This window comes from Ogataea haglerorum, assembly GCF_019207285.1.
Source record: "Ogataea haglerorum isolate 81-453-3 chromosome Unknown 81-453-3_NODE_3_length_672639_cov_96.912891, whole genome shotgun sequence".
Classification (NCBI taxonomy): Eukaryota; Fungi; Ascomycota; class Pichiomycetes; order Pichiales; family Pichiaceae; genus Ogataea; species Ogataea haglerorum.
In genome coordinates, this window is record NW_025065153.1 from 642,938 (window position 1) to 656,673 (window position 13,736).

At 51.0% G+C, this 13,736-nt stretch overlaps 10 protein-coding genes across 10 annotated transcripts; 3 read left to right on the forward strand and 7 right to left on the reverse strand.

The window, feature by feature from the left end:
• Nucleotides 1–89: 89 nt before the first annotated feature.
• On the forward strand, nucleotides 90–1,163 carry KL911_001529 (uncharacterized protein; the record flags this gene model as incomplete). The annotated part of the gene is made up of 1 exon (XM_043196497.1): nucleotides 90–1,163. One exon carries the CDS (start codon nucleotides 90–92, stop codon nucleotides 1,161–1,163), a length of 1,074 nt encoding a protein of 357 aa, XP_043056102.1.
• Nucleotides 1,164–1,269: 106 nt separating this feature from the next.
• On the reverse strand, nucleotides 1,270–3,111 carry KL911_001530 (uncharacterized protein; the record flags this gene model as incomplete). The annotated part of the gene is made up of 1 exon (XM_043196499.1): nucleotides 1,270–3,111. One exon carries the CDS (start codon nucleotides 3,109–3,111, stop codon nucleotides 1,270–1,272), a length of 1,842 nt encoding a protein of 613 aa, XP_043056103.1.
• A 1,814-nt stretch (nucleotides 3,112–4,925) lies between these two features.
• KL911_001531 (uncharacterized protein) lies at nucleotides 4,926–5,652 on the forward strand (the record flags this gene model as incomplete). Its single annotated transcript, XM_043196500.1, has 2 exons — nucleotides 4,926–5,018; nucleotides 5,491–5,652. The coding sequence occupies 2 exons, from the start codon at nucleotides 4,926–4,928 to the stop codon at nucleotides 5,650–5,652; spliced, it is 255 nt and encodes an 84-aa protein (XP_043056104.1).
• Nucleotides 5,653–5,778: 126 nt separating this feature from the next.
• On the reverse strand, nucleotides 5,779–6,372 carry KL911_001532 (uncharacterized protein; the record flags this gene model as incomplete). Its single annotated transcript, XM_043196501.1, has 1 exon — nucleotides 5,779–6,372. One exon carries the CDS (start codon nucleotides 6,370–6,372, stop codon nucleotides 5,779–5,781), a length of 594 nt encoding a protein of 197 aa, XP_043056105.1.
• Nucleotides 6,373–6,420: 48 nt separating this feature from the next.
• Nucleotides 6,421–7,290, reverse strand: KL911_001533 (uncharacterized protein; the record flags this gene model as incomplete). The annotated part of the gene is made up of 1 exon (XM_043196502.1): nucleotides 6,421–7,290. One exon carries the CDS (start codon nucleotides 7,288–7,290, stop codon nucleotides 6,421–6,423), a length of 870 nt encoding a protein of 289 aa, XP_043056106.1.
• Nucleotides 7,291–7,385: 95 nt separating this feature from the next.
• Nucleotides 7,386–8,453, reverse strand: KL911_001534 (uncharacterized protein; the record flags this gene model as incomplete). The annotated part of the gene is made up of 1 exon (XM_043196503.1): nucleotides 7,386–8,453. One exon carries the CDS (start codon nucleotides 8,451–8,453, stop codon nucleotides 7,386–7,388), a length of 1,068 nt encoding a protein of 355 aa, XP_043056107.1.
• A 74-nt stretch (nucleotides 8,454–8,527) lies between these two features.
• KL911_001535 (uncharacterized protein) lies at nucleotides 8,528–9,487 on the reverse strand (the record flags this gene model as incomplete). Its single annotated transcript, XM_043196504.1, has 1 exon — nucleotides 8,528–9,487. One exon carries the CDS (start codon nucleotides 9,485–9,487, stop codon nucleotides 8,528–8,530), a length of 960 nt encoding a protein of 319 aa, XP_043056108.1.
• Nucleotides 9,488–9,581: 94 nt separating this feature from the next.
• Nucleotides 9,582–10,395, forward strand: KL911_001536 (uncharacterized protein; the record flags this gene model as incomplete). The annotated part of the gene is made up of 2 exons (XM_043196505.1): nucleotides 9,582–10,303; nucleotides 10,368–10,395. The coding sequence occupies 2 exons, from the start codon at nucleotides 9,582–9,584 to the stop codon at nucleotides 10,393–10,395; spliced, it is 750 nt and encodes a 249-aa protein (XP_043056109.1).
• Nucleotides 10,396–10,534: 139 nt separating this feature from the next.
• Nucleotides 10,535–12,277, reverse strand: KL911_001537 (uncharacterized protein; the record flags this gene model as incomplete). The annotated part of the gene is made up of 1 exon (XM_043196506.1): nucleotides 10,535–12,277. One exon carries the CDS (start codon nucleotides 12,275–12,277, stop codon nucleotides 10,535–10,537), a length of 1,743 nt encoding a protein of 580 aa, XP_043056110.1.
• A 551-nt stretch (nucleotides 12,278–12,828) lies between these two features.
• On the reverse strand, nucleotides 12,829–13,710 carry KL911_001538 (uncharacterized protein; the record flags this gene model as incomplete). Its single annotated transcript, XM_043196507.1, has 1 exon — nucleotides 12,829–13,710. One exon carries the CDS (start codon nucleotides 13,708–13,710, stop codon nucleotides 12,829–12,831), a length of 882 nt encoding a protein of 293 aa, XP_043056111.1.
• Between the last annotated feature and the right edge of the window lie 26 nt (nucleotides 13,711–13,736).

Sequence of the window (13,736 nt, forward strand, 5' to 3'; positions counted from 1 at the left end):
GCAAAATTAACTCCGCACGATAAGCGGAAATGGAAAAATAGAGGAAATATATAACAGCTCCGTCCGCTCGACATTTATCAGCCAACGTTATGTCTCCCTACTCTGTCACCCTCAATCCTGACAACTCGTGGCCCGAGCCGCTGAGCGAGCTCCCGCTCAAGATCCACCCCTCAATGGCCGGCAAACTCGACCCGCAGTACATCAAGTTCTTTGAGGAAGAACTGTGCAACAGGCCAGACATTCTTGAGACGCACAAGTTCCCGCTCGAAAAAACCAAAGCCGGTGGAAACGTGATCCCCGGGCAGGCTCCTCCTAAAGAGATGGCGCAGATCTACGATATTCAAATCCCTCGAAAATACACCTCGGCAGAGAAGCCGATCCCGGCCAGGGTATTTATCCCCCAGGGCACCAGGCCCGCCGCGGGCTGGCCATGCACGGTGTGGTACCACGGTGGCGGCTGGGTTCTTGGCGGCATCGACACGGAAAACTCGTACTGCACGCATTTGGCCGACAAGGCTGAATGTCTCGTCATCACCGTCGACTACCGACTGGCTCCCGAGTTCCCGTTCCCTGCTTGTGTTGAGGACGCGTTTGAGGCCCTGTTGTACGTGATGGACACCAAAGATCTCCCTATAGATAATACAAAAGTCTGTGTTGCCGGATCGTCTGCTGGCGGCAACCTGGCTGCCATTATGACGCATAAGTACGCCAGCTCTGCTGTGAGCGAAAAGTACCCGCCGCTGAAATTCCAGGTGTTGGTTGTCCCCGTGACAGACAACTCGGCGACGAGCGAGACACAACCGTCCTGGAGAGAAAACGAACACACTCCGCAGCTGCCTGCTGCCAAAATGCTCTGGTACCGTCAGCTGTATCTGCCTCTTGCGGGAGAGACGCTAACGACTCCTGAGTCGAGCCCGCTGTTCTACCCGGACGAGAGCTTTAAGAACGTTCCGTCGGCTTTTATTGCGGCCGCCGAGTGCGATGTGCTGCGGTCGGAGGCCGAGGCATATAACGAAAAGCTGCTAAAGAACGGTATTGACAGCAAGATTATCATTTATAAAGGGGTGCCGCACACGGCCATGGTGATGAACGCGCGGCTGCAACAGGGGGCCGACCTCGTGAGAGATACGACAGGGGCGATTAAAAATGCGTTTTATGCGTGATAATCTCGTTCCTGGTGGCAGCAGTATTTCCAGGCACCGTGAGTGAAGCAGAAACTTTGATACACAGAGACATGGTCTTAGCGAATAAACAAATAAAATGCAAATCCTAGAGATGTAAACACCTCCTGGTCAGAGCGGTGCTCGAGGATCCCTGTTTCGCACTGGAGACAGCCGTGGCAACGTCCGTCAGATTGGCGTCGGCGTCGAGGTCGATAAGCGGAGCATAATACTTGTTCAGCGTGTTGCCGCTCTTGATCTGCGCAATGTACTGCTCCTTGCACCCGTCAGTGGTGCACACGGCGGAAGCTGAGGAGCTCTTTGACATGTACTTGCTGTAGAGCTCAAATGCGGTGTTGTTGGCCTCCAACACCTGCAGCACGGTCTCCCAGAACGTTGCGTTCAGCGGACTGGTAGCCGGCCACGACGGATGGTATTCCCTGGCGGAGTACTCGAGCTGCCACTTTGGCGGCGTGTCGTTCCCTGTGGCTGCAATGTCCGCGTAGTACGTGAGCGAGTCGACCACCTCGTACGTCGTCGGGTCCACCTTGTACACTCTGTAGCCCGTGTTGAGGTCTGTGTAGGTGGTGATGGAGGGGGCCAGATACTGCACACCGACAGCAGTGCCCTGTGAGTCGTAGTTGAGAATAAATTTGTCCTCGTGGCTGTGGCCGAAGAATTGGGCCTTGATGATGTCAGAATAGTCCACCACGATGGAGTTGTACAGGTTCGACCACGGCACGATGCAGTCGGCGTCGCCCGGCGCGATGTGTCCCTGTATCCACACAGACTCGTTCCGCAGCTTGCTGTCGCTCAGCTCGTTCACCAGCCACTGCAGCTGGCCGTTTGGGTCTAGATCCGCACCGCTGTTGTACAGAACGTAGAAGTTGAAATTGTAGCAGTCCACGGTGTTAAGGTTGATGAGCTTGAGGCCGGGAGCAGGACGCACAGCATACACACCATACGAGTCTTCAAATTGCCGCACGGTAGACGCAGGCAGCCACTGCTGGAAGTAGCTGCCCAGACCGTCGAGCGCCCACTGGTTGCTGAGATTGCCAATTTCTGCCGGCTCCAGGAGGTTCACCGGGGCCGTGTCGTGGTTGCCCATTGTTCCGTACAGCGGCGACTTGATGTACTTTGCCAGCGTGCTGTAGATGCGAAAAGCTTCCATCACAGTCGTCTCGTTGTCATACCACACGTTATGAGGCGGAACGTCTCCTGTGAAGAGCGTAAAGTCCGGTGCTCCGCCAATGGTGGCCTCCAGGTTCTCGCCAAAGCTCTGCACCAGGTCCAGCGGAGCGTCGCATTGGTAAGCACCAAACCTGGTAGCGGGGGTCTTGACGGTGCTGGACTCCTGAGTGCGCGCCTCGCAGCATAGCGGGTAGTCGCAGTCTGCTTCCGAGCCAATCAAGTAGTTCGGGTCGTAGTGGATGTCGGAGATGTGCAAAATGGTTAGCAGGTCGTTGGAGCTTGCGTTGGAAGCGTAGTTGATGACCGCGTCGGAGACGGGAGACGGCGCAAAGTCCTTGGTGTGCGGCTCAAAGTCTGAACAGGTGGTGAGGAACGAATTGCAAATGAGCTCCCCACCATACCCCAGCAGAGAGTCGGACGAGCTGGTAATCATTTTAAGTATCACAGGCCCGAGCTCTGTCACCACGCCGTCGCAGACGTCTTCTTTCTCGAAACCGTGGCAGATGTCCTTGACAATTTCCAAGGCCAGGTCCTCACCGACGACGTCAACGGCAGCGTTCACTGCCACGAGGGCGGCCTGACACACTGCGCACTCGATGCTCTGGCCCGTTTCGGAGACCAGATGCTGCCAGCCAAATAGCGACGGCATGAGCAGATCCAGAGCAGAGTTTTGGTCGGAGCTCAAACTTGCTCGGGGATCGAGCTCTGCAAGGGCCAGAGCTGAGATCACTAGGGTTTGGAGAATGATTTTTGAAAGCATAGCTACAGTCGGTGCTTCTGGGGGAATTAATAGCTGTGGAGTTTTGTCCACGTGCAGTCAATGAATAGTGAATGTTGATCCTCAGGAATGGTGCTACAGTTTGGCTAAGCGAGATGGCTGTTGAGAATGGCTAGCTCGGAATGTTATTTGAGCACGTGCCTGGATCTTGCGGAAATAATATTAGTCCTTTGGTATGGGAACGTGGTGGAATGTGTTGACGTGTGTGCAGGTACATAATTGTCTCCTAGCATGCGCGCATTCAGCAGCCGGACGTTTGTGAACTGGGTACTGTAGCTGACGACATTTTGTAGACAACGGGTTCGCGTGCACTAATGCGATGTTTTAGACGAGTCGTTCGCAGACTGTATGATCTGGTGCACTTGTGTATGTTAAGCTCGCTTTTACATCCCAAGAAAGGAATTGGGAAATGACTGTAACTTGGTTAGGGTCTGGCTTTGAGTCAAGAACGTAGAATAAGGTTTTGCGTTTTACGTGGCAAATCTCGCCAAGCATGTACACCAGCAGACGTTGAAAAAGAACAAAATTAATATAATAAAAAAATTAAATTTACCGTATTCCCAATATGGAAATTTTGCTGATAAGATATCCGGCACCAGCAAGCGCGATCGTAAGCTAGAGCTGGAGCTGGGTAGCTTAACAAGGGAAAAACAGAGTCTTGTACGCAGTAGAATACACCAATGCAGGTGTACAATCTGCATATTTCATGCGAATAGCGATACAAGGTTCTTCACAAGGTAGAGGCCTAATATAACTGAGATTAGGAACGTAGTACTTGAGACATTTAGGCCGCCCTCAAATTTATACGACAGACCTCAAATATAGAGCTATACTGTGCAAATATTCTCAGTTTTGGTAAAAGACTTCAAAGACAGCACTAGGAAATGAGGTAGTATTGCTTTAGTCATGGCAAATGACAATATCCTGGAGCCATCTAGCCACAACAAAATGAATCAGCAGTACCCATTGGGAGGTAATGCCCTATGGCAGGCTCCACACAAAGCATGGCCTCAATATTTCAAGAAACTGCTTTTTTGAATGTGGTAACTGAATTTTGAGTCTCGCTTGACAAGTTTTTGAAGTCTGGAAAGCTTTCAGAGTCACAAATTGTAAGAGGCTGCTGGACAGCGGTGCTTTCTGCGTTAAGTGCACAGTGTCTTGATGAGTGTCTCTGTTAGTAGTAGATTCAAGAAGTCACACAGAACTTAGAAGAACTCCTGCTACTTCCTTGCACTTGACTTCCAGGATTTAGGTCTCAACTTCCACTGGAGGACAGCCAATTGCCTTCAGCAATCTGATAGCTTGTATGGCACCTCTTCACAGATCAGGAGATTTTTGAATTGAGAAAACACGTTCTAAATACTGGCGATTCATGATAGCACCACTGCCAAGAGCACATAAGTGACTCTTCGCTTCTCGACAGACCTCTTAAAAAAGCCTAGCACCGGCAGACAGGCCAGCCTGTACAAGCTCAGCCGCTTCTGTTTGACAGCAATGAGAACAGAAATTGCTACAGCCTATGCTTACCAGCAAAAACAGCACCTCAGCCACTAAGTCAACTACCTCCATAGCTACCCTAATCTAAACCATTGACCGAAATTGCTCAACTCGGCTCACAAAGAGCAAAAAGGCGTCATTTCATCAAGAACTCACTTCTAACCCGAGAATCATCTGAATACATGCCCGAATGCCAGGGTTCTGACGCGTGATGGCCTGAAGATCAAGAAAAAATTGCTGGGTTAATATGCGACTGCAGCAGCATTGCCGTTTCCCTGTTGACCCTGTGGACTGTGGATATGGTGCTTCAGGAAGCATCGCTTCCGGAGATTGTTGAAAGTTACGGCGGTGCCTCTAACCTCACCAATGGTGCTACTCGTCTCGACTTCCACGTCGGCAACCAATGCAGCCGCAGGGCCGCAGGGCCGCATTAACACAGGCACTGTAGAACAGAACCGAGCTTAAAACCGCGAAGGCTTTACTAAAGTCAAGACGAAGCTGCTGTTTGGAGAGCATACTCTCAATTTCTCGCTTCCAGATAAGGATGTAACAAAGCTTCCAAGAGCGAAGCTTTTCAAAATTGCATCGAACAGAGCTATGTCAACCTGCTGTCTTTCCTTTGAATGCATGGCTACTCCTCAACGTTCGCTCTTGCTTTTTTTTGGCTGAGCTGGACTAAAATCCTATTGGCGGTGAGACCGGTCCTGCTACCGAGAAAGACGAGTTTGTGCACGTGCCAAACCCAAGAAAAGACTTCGGGACCCTGTTCCAGGGCATGGTGTGCTAAAATGTGGCCATTAAGCCGTTATCAAACTCCAATCGTGTCGCGGCGGTTACTGGCAGGGCCCGAAAAGGTGAAGACAGTCTGTTGACCAATGGCAAGCCATGCATTCGTCCTCGTCAAAACTACAACGAGTACTACAGCGGCTGGGCGCCGTTCCTAGCTGGGCACAGTTGGCACTACCGCAAGCAGAGACTTTCGAGCAGTCTGACAAGAACAACTCGGCTACACACTTTCCAGTGTAAGGAAAATAACTGCACAAGCACTGGGACAAATAGGGGTGCGTCACAGCCTTTCACGTCCACCTGAAGTATTTTACTTCTCGTATTTTAAACTCTCAAATACTAAACCATAGTAGATAAAGGAGTATATTATAGCACGTACCTGTAAGTAGGGGCCATATCTCCTAGCTCTGCCAGCTCCTCCAGGGAGAATTTGTCGACCTCTTCTTGGGACAGAGCATCTCGTTTCCTGTTCTGTGATCTCAGATAGAAGTAGTTGCACATGCAAGGAATCATTGCACCAAGAACCGTGCAGCCGACAGAGAACCCGAATCCCAGGGGGTAGTAAGGTGCCTGCGAGTCGATATAAATATTTGATCCAATTCCGCCACCTCCAATGGACCCAAGAAGCATCATAAAGCCAATTGCCGAGGCCCGTTTAGTTGGGTTCGGGATATTCAAAGACAGCCAGGCGCCGATTCCTGGAGCCTGCGCATGGTAACCAGAAGCCGCAAGGAAAATAGCAAAATATGACACGCCCGGCAGGTTAGGATGATGGACTGTGATCCATAAAATGATAATACCCACAAGGCCAATCGTATAGCAAATCATAATGCAACGAGCGCGCTGTTGTGACCGGTCAGCCCAAATGGCCATGGATACAGTGAGAATCGTGGCCGCAACATACGGCGGAGTCGTCATAGCCTGCGCCCTGATAGCCGAGTAGCCAAGGTTTTTGACCATGGTTGGCAGGGTGTATGAAAGAGAATATGTTGGCACAGAGCCTCCAAACTAAAACATGAGCATGAGAAAGTAGACTTGCGGGTCCTTGAGGGCGTTCCAGGCCTGCTTCATCTCAAATTTTTGGTTGGATCCTGCCGGCCCGTTATCGTACTTTTTCCGCAGATAAAGGTAATCCAGCTCTTTGTCAGAAAAAAACCTGATCTTGCTCTCTCCGGGGAAGTTTGGAAGGAGGACATAGCCGAGAAGTGCAACAAACACAGTTGCCACTCCTTCAATGAGAAACAGCCACCGCCAGGCACGCCAGCCTCTGGCATGGTCGAGATTACCGATGCCGTAAGCCAGAACTCCACCGAACGCTCCGGCAAGCGTGTTGGCGCCATAGAAAATTCCCATTCTCGTCTGCAGCTCGGAGCGGGTATACCAGCAGCTTAGAATGAAGTACGAGCCGGGATAGATAACACTTTCTGCCGCTCCGAGGCATAGCCGAATTCCAATGTACTGGTGCCAAGACTTAACAAAGGCCGTGCATAATGCAACAACACCCCAGATAATCATCATGGAAGGCACCCATAGCCTAGGTCCGAACCTTTTGAGGGCGATATTTGAGACCGGCTCAAACAGGCCGTAGGTGAAAAATAGACATGTGAGGGCCAGGTTGAATTGTTCGCCGGTCATCTTGGTGTCTGTGAGAACTCCAAACAATTTTGCATTACCAGCGTTTGACTTGTCGAGCGTACACCACAGGTAGCAAAGAGAGAGGTAAGGAAGCAAGCGCAGATCGATCTTGGTCAGCATTCTACGTTTTTCCTGGGCATGGGCAGAATAGTGCTCCTCGAGCTCGAGGAGATACTCATAAGACGACTTATAGTCTGTGTCGGCAGACACTTGAGTGATCTCAACGGGACTACCTTTCTCCATGCCCAACTTAGCAATTTTTTCGGTTTATATATAGCTTATCTTATCTTATCGAGGAATTTTTTTCGTCGGCATCAAGTGCCGACACACTGCATAGATTAGGTGTACAGATACTCATCGAGCCGCTCATCGTCCGAGTCCTCTTTTGCAGGTATTGGACGATTGGCCAGCGGCGTCAGCCGAAACCCATGTCGACGGTACTGGTCCACGGGATAGTCCAGGGTTTGGGAGTGGCAGGTAATTCTCTGGTCCCAGACCACAACGGTGCCCTTGTCGTATCTCACACGGCACGCAAAGTCCTGTCCACGGATGATGTGACCAAACAAAAAGCTAAGCAGAGCGTCGCTCTCCTCCTTCTGCATGCCCACAATGCTCTCCGTGTAGACAGGAGTCACGAAAAGAGCCTTCTTCTTGGTCACGGGATGGACCACCACAACAGGGTGTTCTGTCCGGCAAATGTCGCGTCTTTGGATTGCAGACATCCCGTTGTTGGAAATCTCCGCGTTGGCCACGCCGACGTTGCAATGAACAGCACGAAGGCCTTCCAGCCTCTTCCTGAACTTTGGTGAAAGACGCTCGTAAGCTCCGTAGCCACTGGAGAAAATAGTGTCTCCACCAGCCGTCGGAGGACACTCCAGCATGCACAAAATCGTAGTTCCTGGGGTCTGGGGCTCTGCAGACTGATCAGAGTGGAACTGAATAGGACTGCGGCCTTTCCAAGACCGTCTCACACGCAGATCGTCCTTATCGTCGTAGATTATCATAAACTCGGGAGAGCCGTTTGCCGGATGTGGAGCCCAGCCGTGGATGTGCAGGGGGCCAAAGTGACGGGCAATCTCGAGCTGTCTCTCAAACCCGATGTCTGCATAGTCCTGGTCTCTGAAAACGACGACTCCACGCTGCGCAGCAAGAAGTGCAAGTTCGTCCAGTCCGGCAGAAGTCAGCTGTGAAAGATGTGTGCCGCGAATCTCCGTGCCGATACATGGAGAACGGTCCATGACTGTGGCTGTTTTGAGCAGGTTCGGCATTGCTGGGTCTGCTCTGTGGCCAGGGTCGTGGTGGACAAATTTGCCAATATCCTCGACTTTCTCGAGCGGGTCGTAGAAAGGCAAGTAGTCTGGGTAGAGGGGTTCCGAGGAGGAGGGTCTTTGGATAGTCACGGTCATCGTTAGAGAGAGAGTATCAGACTTAGGTATTTAAATCAATACGTATCCACCAGGCACTCGGCGGTCGCCGACACTTACCGACGGCTGCTGAGCTGTTTTTCGTGCTCCAAAATGCTAACAGTGGCAGGATCACTGATAAGCTTTTCGGCGGCGATTGCCGACGCAGGCAGCAGTGGACTGCGGACATATGGTTCACAGCCTTCAAGATAGTGAAGTAGAGCCTTCATGCCGGGGATGCCAGCGCTGGATGCTGCCGCATCGGCGTTGGACACGAGGAGATGCAACTTGTTAGCCTGGGTCAAATTTTCCGGAGTCATTTGCTTCTGGCACAGCTCCCACAGTTCCTGACAAGTTTTTGGGGCAAAGTTTGGGACACCAGTGATCGCACCCTGTGCACCGACAATTATTCCTGGTAGCAGAAAATCAATAAATCCGCATAGGGCGAAAAAGGGAATGCCCGTGGTTCGTGGACTGAGTGGTGACTGGGCAACCCGGGCCAGCTTGGCAACGGAGGCACAGGTCAGCTTGCAGCCAGCCACGTTGGGTGCTTTTCCGGCAATTCTGAGAATATGGTCGCTTGACATGTCGATGCCGCCTGCAACGGCAGGGAAATTGTAGATCAAAACGGGGATAGGGCTTTGCTTTGCGATGCTGGTGTAGTATGCCTCCAGGTTGGCTTCCCCTAGCCCATAGTATCCTGGTGGAATCACCAGAACGCTGTCTGCCCCTGCCGAAGCAGCGTCCTTCGCATACTGGACGGCCTGTCTGGTGGAAAGTGCCCCAGCTCCTGCCATGATAGGCATGGACGCAAAGCCAGCCTGGTCTAGTGCTATTCTTGCTGTTTTGATCAGCTGAATCCTTTCCTCCCTCTCTAGATGGATGGCCTCGCCCATGGACCCCGAAACAACAGGAGGCATAATAACTGCCGCAGCAAGACGCAGCGTATGTTTCGCAAACTGGTCATAGTTAATAGTCTCGTCGGCGTTGAAGAAGCACGGCAAAGCTGCAAGGATTCCAGGACGTAGCGATGGCATTGGCCACACGGCTTGCCGAGATGCTTTATATATGTCGGAGGATGTCGGCGGTAGCCGATATAAATAGCTTATCTACAAGCAGAAAACTACCTTCATGCAAAACTCACTGGAGTACGGTTCCCGCAATCTCATTGGCTATGGCGAGACCACGCCAGATCCACAATGGCCTAACGGGGCCAAAATCGCGCTCTCATTTGTGCTGAACTACGAAGAAGGCAGCGAAGTGTGTCCCGAGAATGGCGACTCTGTCACCGAGGTGCTGGCCACAGAGCTGGGCCCTGGCGTGCAACCGTCTCTGGGCGGCGTTCGCGACGTGAACGTCGAGTCGCTGTACGAGTACGGCAGTCGCTGTGGAGTATGGCGAGTTCTCAGACTCTTTGAAGAGTACGGCACGAAACTGACTATATTTGCTGTTGGACAGGCACTGGAGAAAAATCCCCAGGTTGGAAAGGCGTGTGTCCGTGGTGGCCACGAAGTTGCGTCTCACGGCTGGAGGTGGGTCGACCGTTCCGGATGGACTGCAGCTGAGGAGAAAGAAAACGTTAAACGGTGCATCCACGCCATTGAAAAGACAACAGGGCGGCCACCAAGGGGCTGGTATTACGGGATGATCCACAGCAAGGCGGCAGAGAGATCGCGCAGCATACTGGCGCAGACTTTTGCCGAGCTACGGTTGCCGCTCCTCTGGTACGGCGACGCGTACAATGACGACCTGTCGTACTGGGTGCCTTATCCTGGAGGACTCAAGCAAGAAGGTCTTTTGGTCATTCCCTATACCATGGACACGAACGACTACAAAAATGCAGGCTACCAGGCGTATATTACCGGAAATCAGTTTTTTGAGTACCTGCGCGACTCTTTTGACGAGCTCTACCGCGAGGGCGAGCATGGCAGCCCCAAAATGCTGAGCATTGGCTTGCATGCCCGGATTATGGGCCGTCCAGGAAGAATAGCTGGGCTGCGCAGATTTCTCGAATATATATCAGGCAAGCTGGTGTGGGTGGCCACGCGCGAGGAAATTGCGCTACATTGGCGCAAACAGTTCCCTTACGTGTAGTCACCACACTGCCGAGCTAGAAACAAGTTAAGATCAAACCCTTCATCAAGAGGAATTGGAAACACGTCCTCAACATAGTTTTTCGAGTCGTCCAGTAGTTCCAGCGAATCGTAGACCTGGTGGACCAGTGCAGCAATATGAGCAGCAGGATGAGTGGAGTCGAGATCAAAAACGCGCAGACCCAGGTGGAGAAGGTTGGAGAGGGGCGAGTTGGGGGCCGGAGGAGTGGTTTGGTTCTGCGTCGGTATGCGACAGAAGAATGTCTCGTCCACTGCTCCGCGAGCGTACAGAATGCACAGCAAGATAAACGCAAACGCGTGTGTCATCCAGTACGAGTCGATGGCACAGCGGAAGCGAGAAAGAAACGCGTGATTGACTTTCGGTTCTTCCCATCCGGGAGTTTCGAGAAATAAGCCGAACATGTCAAGAGCCGCCTCGACGCTCCGCTTCAAGGCCACCAGCACAGCTCGTTCCTCGCTCTCCGGGACCGGCATTCCTGCACAAAGCCCTGCAAGTGGTGCACTATTTAGGCTCAAACGGTACCAACGCATGGACGTAAACGGTATTTCAGACATGCTGAGCTGCGCTTTGGGATAATTGGTCCACTCGGCTACCCATTCGTCCAGAAAGAAATTCACGTATTTTAGGTCAGTTGCGTGCTTGAGAGCCAGAGTGAGCTCACAAAGTCCCAGAAGCTTGTGATCATTGGTCTCTGCACTCGCTGTCGAGCAAAATTTTCGGGCGAGGGCCACGAGCGGGACGGGGTCAATTGTCGTGGGCAGCTGTGTGGACAGATGAGTTTGGTAGTCAAGAGAAACAAGGTTGAACATGATTCGTAGAATTCGCACGTCTTCAAGTGAGCCAGTGAATTTTGTTTGCAAATGGCCCTCCAGGTCCATGAATTTGACCCATCGGATAGTTAGTCCAATAACGTTCCATACAGAAACTTCGTTGTATCTACTGGCGCTCTGATTCACTCTCAGTGGCATCCAATGGGCGTATATTTGCAGGGATTCGAGCTGCTCGAGCGTGATACGATCTGTTCGTCCTAAAACCACTCGGGATAGTGAAAAATCGAGCAAAGCAGCCAAGTCATGTATGTTCTGACCTTGCTGAAAAAGGCTCCGTGCTCCCACACAGCAGACAGTGAGAAAAAGCAGTGTTGATCGCTCGCGCAGCTCGGCTGCGTTTGAGTGGATGCTTTTGGTAAGAAGCGGTGCCATACTGTGCATCTGTTCAAAGTACAAATCGACTAGTTGTTGAGCATCTTGCAACGACAAAATGCCCAGCGACACAGGGTCGCAACACCAGTGGTCTGTGCGATAGAGCTGATGTAGAAGAGTTAGCGGTGACCGAACTGAGGGTGTAGTGCTGTTATTCTCGGACATTCCATTGCCGGCCATCGAGTATGCACTTTGCACCGTTGACATGGGTGCTCCTCGAAGCGAAATGGTTTGGATAGCGACCGGTGGACGGTGAACGGCAGGAGTGGGTTCAGTGGCTGGCATGTCAGAAATACCGCCTAGCAGGTCAATTTTTTGCTCGATCGTTCCCAGGGACGAGAGCACGGTGCTCATCAGGTTCACGATTTCAGAGGCTCCCGGAAGATGTTCCTCGCCGTAGGAGCATATCTTGTCACTCTTGGAGCATCTGAAACACGGCTGCAGCCCGTCGCAACGTTGTTTTCGCAAATGGCAGGCATCGCAAGCCCGCCGGACTCCTCTTCGCTTCATGATAAGAAATATAAAAATGTCGTGCACCAAGTCTCGGAAGTAGATAACAGATACAAATTCTTTGGCTTCTGAATTGGCGGGAAGTCAAAACCCAGTGTAGTTTGTGTATCGTGTTTTAAACACGAATTCTACGACTATTTGTTCTTGTAAATGACTTGCTCATGAGTCTATTGGTGCCTTGCAATATGGATATGGAACAGAGGTTTATAGTAGTAGGAGCACACAGTGGGCCAAATAATAATTAAGCTTTTCCTGTGCACGGCCTTGTACTTGATATTACATAGCCATTGAGCAGAGCGTAAGTTCCTGAAGAGAGCTTCAGAGGAGCTTTCCGAAGGACTGCAGAAAAGGTCAGTTTGGTGTCAACTAAATGCTAACTATCGAAAGGACTATCGTGAGCACTATATAACACGTTTCTTATACTTGGGGGCATGATTTATTTAGCTCATTGAGTTCTATTTGTTCCATCAAGTAACACCTTTCACATAGAAACGTACAAAAGGTAACCATTGTGGAGAGTCCTAGAATATATTGGATCAAAATAGATCAATTCACTCATCACTGTACACATGACCCTTTAATGTCAATAATCTGCCTCCGTCCATCCTTATGTTTCGACCGTCAAGATAAGCACCCCCCTTCGAGCACATGAATATGATTAGAGCCACCATCTCCTCTGGAAGACCTGCTCTCCGTGCTGGAACTTGATCCACGTACTTGATATTTGATGTCGGGTCATCTGATGCCATAGGAGTCATTCTGCTCTCATAAAGTCCTGGAGATACAGCGTTGACCCTAATATACTTATCAGCAAACTCCGCAGCCATGATCCTCACCATGTGGTCTATGGAAGCTTTTGAAAGTTGATAGGCTGGAACAAACTGATTATTGTGCACAGACGCCGGCGATGAAAAACAGATGACACATCCTCTGCCATCGCCTTTCTGTGCTGCCTCGCCTAGCTTTTTGACTAGCCCAGCAGTCAAAAAGTACATTCCAAACACGTTCACGTCAAAGGTGTCGCGGAAATCTTTCCACCCAATGGAGCCAGTGGCCTCCTGAAGCCTCTCAAGGGATTCACCTGGAGAAAACGTGACTGGGTTTTGCCTTCTAATTCCAGCACAATTTATAAGAATATCCACATTTTCGTAGTTTTCATTGATGATGCTTACCAGCTCTTTATTGGAAAGCTCGTCGCCTATATCATAACACAAAGATGTGACTTTGCTGGATGAGCCCGTCTCGGATCTCACCTTTTCACACTTGTGAATGGTCTCGTCCAGACGCTCTTGAAATAGATCAACCACCGCAACGTCAACGTTATTGGCTACCAATCCCTGACAGATCATTTGCCCCAGCCCCGATCCGCCTCCTGTCACGATTGCTTGTCTGCCAGCTATTTCGTAAAGCCGTGGAATGGTGAATTGTGACATCTTTGCTGCAACAGATCACTTGTCTA